At 40.6% G+C, this 6,791-nt stretch overlaps 1 protein-coding gene across 1 annotated transcript; it reads left to right on the top strand.

The window, feature by feature from the left end:
• Positions 1-483: 483 nt before the first annotated feature.
• nlrc3l1 (NLR family, CARD domain containing 3-like 1) lies at positions 484-5,863 on the top strand. Its single transcript, XM_068599828.1, has 7 exons — positions 484-531; positions 1,275-1,551; positions 1,828-1,929; positions 2,937-3,014; positions 3,117-3,225; positions 3,319-3,559; positions 3,751-5,863. The coding sequence occupies exons 2-7, from the start codon at positions 1,376-1,378 to the stop codon at positions 5,322-5,324; spliced, it is 2,280 nt and encodes a 759-aa protein (XP_068455929.1). The 5' UTR covers positions 484-531; positions 1,275-1,375; the 3' UTR covers positions 5,325-5,863.
• The last annotated feature ends 928 nt before the right edge of the window (positions 5,864-6,791 follow it).

The raw sequence follows: 6,791 nt of genomic DNA, 5'->3' as shown, positions 1-6,791 counted from the left end.
TTACACATTTGAGTGTAAAACCAAATTCGAAATAGTCTGCAATTAGGCCAGATTTGGGCCACCCGTGCACCAACTGTTTTCACACATTGGCTACTGTTCTGATAATTTTACATATTTCAATTTGACAATCATTCAAAAACTAAATTGTTCTTTATGTGTATTAGTATTACTATTAGCACATCTGGATGGGAACTTCCACTGCAAACTGATATTCTGTTGAGTGACTTTGCCATCCCAAACATAAAAGGTATCTGCATTTTTTTTCCTCCATAAGAACATCTACAATTATTGTAGGACATGAAACGTTATATTCATGTGATGATGAACGGAAAGTGAGAAAAGATTAAACACACATTTACACTGAAGTTTCACTGCACAGCTGTATTATAGACTGTATTAAAACGATTGCATGTTGTTCCCACTTCCGGCCTGTAGGTGGCGAAATAGTATGCTTTGAGATGTGTTGCTACTCGTATATCGATAGGAGAAGAAGACCTGTCTACTTCCTGAAGCGAACTTAGTTAAACGAAGGTAAGTTAAGTTTTTTTTTTCTCTAAACCACAAAGTAGCAGTAATGTCAATATGTAAATACCTTTGCGTTTTATTTTAAATGTTTGCTGTTATGAAAGTAAAGTTATACTATTGCGTAAAAATACACGTGCCTTTTTCCTGACTTGAGCCCTCCTGTTACTGATCTTAGTTTTTTATTGAAAAAAAAAAGAAGCCTAAAATCATAAACGCATAATAAAATCCCTTTGACATTATTTGCGCTAATGGCGTGTGTAGAGTTATAGCTAGCTTAGTCGAGCTGTCCGACGTATCACATATGGAGAAGTCGGAAGGAAGAGTGAAGTTTAGCTATTCCGCCGATAAGGGCAAACTAGGCCATTTATGCTACCAGATACCATAAACCGTCAGCCAGACTGAACAATATACAACCTCCGTTTATAACATGTTAATACATGATAAATATCCGTAATCTCCAGAGCGAGCCAGAGACCTACAATTGACAAACTTTTCATTGTATCTTCTTAATAAATCACAGTTTAAATGTGGAAGTGAAATTATGATGTCATGAAACCTGATTAACTCCTTCAAACCTAAAGAGAGGTTATTACCAACCTGGGAGTGTCATTTAGATATCGTAATTGAATGTATGTTTAATGCCAAGTTAATGTAGTATTATAATGTAACACTAGTGCAGAAACAGACTGAATACGTGTCTAACCGGAAAATCTGGTTTGGTGTATTTATTTTCTCCCGTTCTTCTGCAGGTACAGACAGGTCACTTCCCTGAGACCATCACTGGAAAGCAAATAAGGTTCACAGTATGTGTTAGTTGTGTTGGTTGTTTGCTCGTCCTTCCAACAGCGGGATGGACAACAGTGAAGTGGAGATGATGGCCACGTTGTCACGCAGCTCTTCCCCCTGGGATGCTGTGTCTGGCAGAGAACAGAGTTTGTTTGATGAAGATGAAGATGACGAGCTCTACATCCCTGAGCGAAGACCTTCTCTGGACTTGGGGCCGAGTCCAATGGATACCAGCCACTGGTAGGGCGATTTTTACTAGCCCTCAGGGCCCTCTCTCTCACTGTAGGGTAGTAATTATTGTAGTATGTTTTATGTAGAGTAGTGAAATAACTACCCATATATTATCATTTGCTTTCTGCAGATACCGTACAGGTACAGTACAAAGTGAACAAATAGGACTTAAACTGTATGTGTAACAATAAGGGTGGTGTGGCAGCTCAGCAGTTAAATATAGGGGTAATAATTGATAATATACTGCAATTGAATGTGTTAAATGTATCTACTCTCTTTTTTTAGGCATTATGTGGACCCGGCCTTTTCTCCAGCTCAGAGCTACAAATCAATGACAAGTGAGGACAACTCAATCAACATGAGTCACGAAGATGGATCCCCCACAAGGTACACACGAGACAAAGTATTCTAAGCTTAAATCAGTCCATAAATTCATGCATTAATTTGTGCGTGTAGCACCCTACCATTATATTAGGGGGGCGGGGCGCCCCCCTGAAGAAACCTCCCGCCGCCCTGTAATTTTCTCTATAGCGCCAGATCACAATACGTCATTTAAGGTTCTCTTTTCTATAAAACAGGTCTACACCTCGTTCTGTGATTAAACAAACTTAACGGCCATATTTTATTGATGGGATCTACACGACAGCTTGTCATTTCTGTCTTAACGTGGTCGCGCGTAAACACTTCTCCTCTCCTCTGCTCTCTATATCGCGCACGGCATTCCTGCAAGGAGCACCGGAGCAGCTCTCTGAACCCGGAGCAGCTCTTTGAACCCGGAGCAGCTCTCTGAACCCGAAGTAGCTTTCCTGCTCCAAGTGAAACGAGCAAAAGTGCTCGTGTCTTGTACCAACAATATGCTGCTGGCTTCACAAGTTACAAAGTACACGGACATCACACTAAGCCATTAATAAATACATGGAGAAATACCTGTACTTTCGGGTAAATGTTCACAGTTAACAGGTTGCGCTGCACATGCGCAACTCTGCAATTTTTGGCGTTTTGCTCTCCGCAAAGTCTCCGTGAAGTCGTCTTTTGTGCTGTTCCGTCTTTCAAAACCGGAAAAAGATCTCATCTCAACATGGAGCATGAACTGAAAGCAGCCGTATCAAGTCTACAACCGCGTTTTAAAAATATGTGTAGAGGAAAGCAGCACTAATACTGATACAACCTGATGCTCACACATCTGCAGTCTCATTCTGTTTTGTTTTGCAATTTGCTTCCAGTTTTCCGAAATGAGTTCTTTAGTAGTAAGTACATATTGTTTATTTTTTGAATAGATACAACTTTAATACATCTTTTAATATACCGCACCTTGTTGTTACTTTTATTCTAAAATGTCATCTGTTGTTATTTGGATATAGTTTAAGACCTTTTGTTATCCTTTCTGGTTTCAGTGTTCGGCTGAACAGGGCAGATTCATACTCTAGCAGCTACTCATTGGACAGTGACGATTGTGAAAGGAGAATCCCCAAGTAAGATATAAACCCATGTCATGACACGTTCACATGTTAATGTGTTTGATTACATACAGAACTGACAGTAAAAAGTGTTGTAATCCCTCCACTACACACTAGGCCTGAACGCGAAGAACATACCGATTTAGACCTTTCTGAAACACCTGCATCAAACCAAGAGCCAAATAAGATTAGGCATCCTTCCCTGACCGTGGCGTTCACTTTCAAGGTTAGTTTCCTTTCTGTTTTGTCTTCATCAATTTTTAAGAAATGATAAATAAAATATTGTATTCTATTCTATATATAATATTGTTGGAATCAGGCTATTTGCAAAACCCTTGAGAGGCTGTCCGAGGACGAAATTATGGGATTCAAGTTTATGCTGTGGAGGCGTCACCCACAGTCATTCAACACTCCTCCACAAGGCATGGACCTGTTGGACCTTGTGGACCGCATGCTTGAGTGTTTCGACCTGGAGCTATCCTTGCAGATCACCGAAAACCTTCTTGAGGATATTGGGGAAAATAAAATGATGGATTATCTACAAACTTTGTGCCTCAGAAGTAAGTAGGCTCTTGTATGTCTAAATGTCCATTATTACTGATCATTTAATCTCAACAAAAGGGATTGATCTATTTACACAAAGCAAAGGCAACAGTAGTTAACGTGCAATTTAATTTAACCCAGTTCACCAACAGTTTGAAAGAAAAGAGAGAATTTTACATATTGAGATGCACATTTATCTTTTTTCCAGATGAAGTATGTTTTAATCTGAAGGAGACTCTGAGGAGGCAATACGGCGAAGTATGTGAGGAGTCTGCCATGCAGGGAGAGCCGAGACCCGTTGACGATGTCTTTACCGATCTCCACATAACCTCATTATATGATACTGGCCCAAATATTGAACATGAGGTCATGACCATAGCAAAGCTGGACAGCAACCATAAAGTAGGGGAACCGCTTTCTACAAAGGATATTTTTAGCGCTGAAAAGCTGGAGGAGTCGAACTTTAACTTAATGCTGATCACAGGAGTGGCAGGGTCAGGGAAGTCTATGGCAGTCCGAAGGTTAATCCTCGATTGGATTGAAGAGAAGTCCCACCAACACGTGTCCTTCTTGTTTCCTTTGCCGTTCAGAGAACTCAAAAAGTTTGAGAAATCAAGGGTCTCCCTGTTGGAAATAATACAAACACTCTATCCAGAAACCAAGAAACTAAGGAATGAAGATTATAATAGCGACGACTCCAAAATAATGTTTGTCTTTGATGGTCTGGATGAGTACAGCGAGGAGCTGGACTTTCACAACACTGCTATGTGTGACATGAAAGAGTCCACCAGTCTGAACATCATCGTGGTCAACCTCCTCAGAGATAGGCTGCTCTACCACGGCCTCTTCCTGATCTTTGCTCGACCAAAAGTACGACGCTGCATTCCTTGGGATACCCGCTATGACGAGATAGATGTGCAGGGTTTCCGTGACCCTCAAAAGGACGAGTACTTCCACAAGAGATTTCAGGACCCAGATCAAGCAGCTCGAGTGATTGCATACATCAACTCTTCCAAAACCCTCCGCATCATGTGCCACCTGCCATTGTTCTGCTCACTGGTGGCCGATGAGTACCAGCAAATCTTTAGGGGACAGGTGACATGGGCAGAGCCGCCCAGAAGCATCACTTACATGTACACAAAGCTGCTGCTTACACTCCTACGACATCGCATCTTTAGAGCTCCAGATCGTAGCCTGGACCAAGAGAGAGACTTCCTTATGAAAGTTGGAAAGTTCGCCTTCACCATGCAGGAACAAGGCCAGTTTAAGATCTCAAAGTACGACTGGAAAGAGGTTGAAATCAGTGACGTGGAGTTGGTGGTTAACAGTGGCCTGTGCACAGAATACACTACAAAACCATATGTCTTGCATCATGAGAGAGTCATCAGCTTCATCCACCCCACCATGCAAGAGTACATGGCTGCCCTTTATGTGTTCCTCACCTTCACAAACCAAGGGAAGAACATTTATGAGCAGCAGCTGAAAAACAAGTTGAAGGGGATGTTCAAGGTGGCGACGAACAAGGCGACGGAGTTTTACAAGAGCGCTGTGGACAGTAGCCTGCAATATGACGATGGAAAAATGGACATTTTCCTGCGTTTCCTCCTTGGAATGGCTCTTCAGACCAACCTGGACCTTCTCCAACCATTCTGCACTTGTACTGTGAACTGGCCAACACTCATTGAAGAGGTTGCTGCACTCATCAGAAAGAGGATCAAAGAAAACCGTCATCCCGGCAGGAATACCAACTTGCAGCGCTGCCTAGAAGAGCTTGGTTTGTGAGCCTCGTAGACGGCATCCGTTTGAGCCGACTCGTTTTAAATGTGCAACGTTAATTTTGATACAAAATAACAATCAAGACTTCCACTGAATTTCAGTTGCAGGAAAACTGTGTGAGGAAAATGTGACTGACGAAGAAACACATTTCTCTCCCGTTCAACCAACTTATGCACTAATGGAGCGAATTACTAAGATGTGGAAACAGTATCTGTTTGAGAAAATAGAAATATCATTTGTGTCAATATGGATTTAGATAATAAGCAGCCTTTTTTTGGGAGTTAATTTTTTTTTTCTGTTTTTATGCAATCAAATATTTGTATTCCCTTGTGTGACCAGCTTGTGCTTGATATGATTATTTCTTTTTTGCCATTAATGTTTTGACAAGTAATGCATTATTCCCATTGAAGAACTGGTAATCCTAAATTGCTAGTAAGTAACGACACTCAATTTACTATCACCTACTGGTTGCAGGATAACCATTGAAAAACACATAATATGTAATAAGTAGTACAGCAAACAATAAATCTCAAGTGAAACAACCACAGGATTCCAACAGACTTTGTCTCATTATTGAGTTCATTTTTATGTTTCAAAAGTTTACACGTTTAACACAGACACTGGAATGATACACAAACATAGCACATTCATATCTTAAGAAATATGAATTATCGGGCAAGTGAAACGTGGCTCATATCACTCCACTTTTTCCTGTTGTGACATTAAACATTTTCTCCTTTTTCCTTTTGCTACTAACATTATTTTCTTTTGGGTCATTCCAGCAGCATTCGCCACAACACAGGTGAAGTTGGATTTGAAGTCCTCTGATGTGACATTCTTCAACATCAAGCTCTTCTGTAGGATCGTACCGTTATCTAAAGTCGACCTAAAACAAACAGGTTGGTTTCGGGATGTTATATCAATCTTAACTTTGTCCTGCTTTCTAACAGCGGAATGTTGAAGAAAATACACTCTAGCTCGGCTCATAACAAATTGTGTATTGATAATTTCATCTAATTAACTAAAACTGTCGGCTCTGTTTGGGTAAAAAGTCAGAATACTTACTCCTCTGATTCTAGTATTCGGCCACTGCTGAGCAGGTCTTCGGGGAAAGATCCATTGACGAGCCAGTAGATAAGCGTCACATCTTTAGAGTTTGCGAACGCTTCACAGTAAAGAAACAGTTGCTGACCTGGAAGTCACAATATAGCCAGATCCATCACACACAAATTGCTTCACAAACAAAAACCCAATAACAGATTCTGTAAGCTGTAAATACCAAGTAACTAGTTATTCATGTGCACAAAATGTTACCTGGATGAGCTTTTATTTTGACGCAATGTGGCCCAAATATCTTTGGAGATTCATCCTGAGAAACTGAAGAACAAATATGGGTTAGCACTCAACCATAGTTACATAAAATTAAATTGTCACCCACAAAATATACTGTACCTGGAAATCCATCTGCAAGCA

Source organism: Clinocottus analis, unplaced genomic scaffold (assembly GCF_023055335.1).
Source record: "Clinocottus analis isolate CAN_PGR_092001 unplaced genomic scaffold, fCliAna1.0.p SCAF_5, whole genome shotgun sequence".
Classification (NCBI taxonomy): Eukaryota; Metazoa; Chordata; class Actinopteri; order Perciformes; family Cottidae; genus Clinocottus; species Clinocottus analis.
This window is presented reverse-complemented; position numbering and strand designations above follow the sequence as displayed.

Excerpts from the sequence above, each read along its gene's own strand:
- nlrc3l1 (XM_068599828.1), top strand. The coding sequence starts at position 1,376 with ATGGACAACAGTGAAGTGGAGATGATGGCCACGTTGTCACGCAGCTCT. Across the intron at positions 1,552-1,827 it reads CCAATGGATACCAGCCACTG|GCATTATGTGGACCCGGCCT; the intron begins GTAGGGCGATTT and ends CTCTTTTTTTAG. Across the intron at positions 3,015-3,116 it reads TGTGAAAGGAGAATCCCCAA|GCCTGAACGCGAAGAACATA; the intron begins GTAAGATATAAA and ends ACTACACACTAG.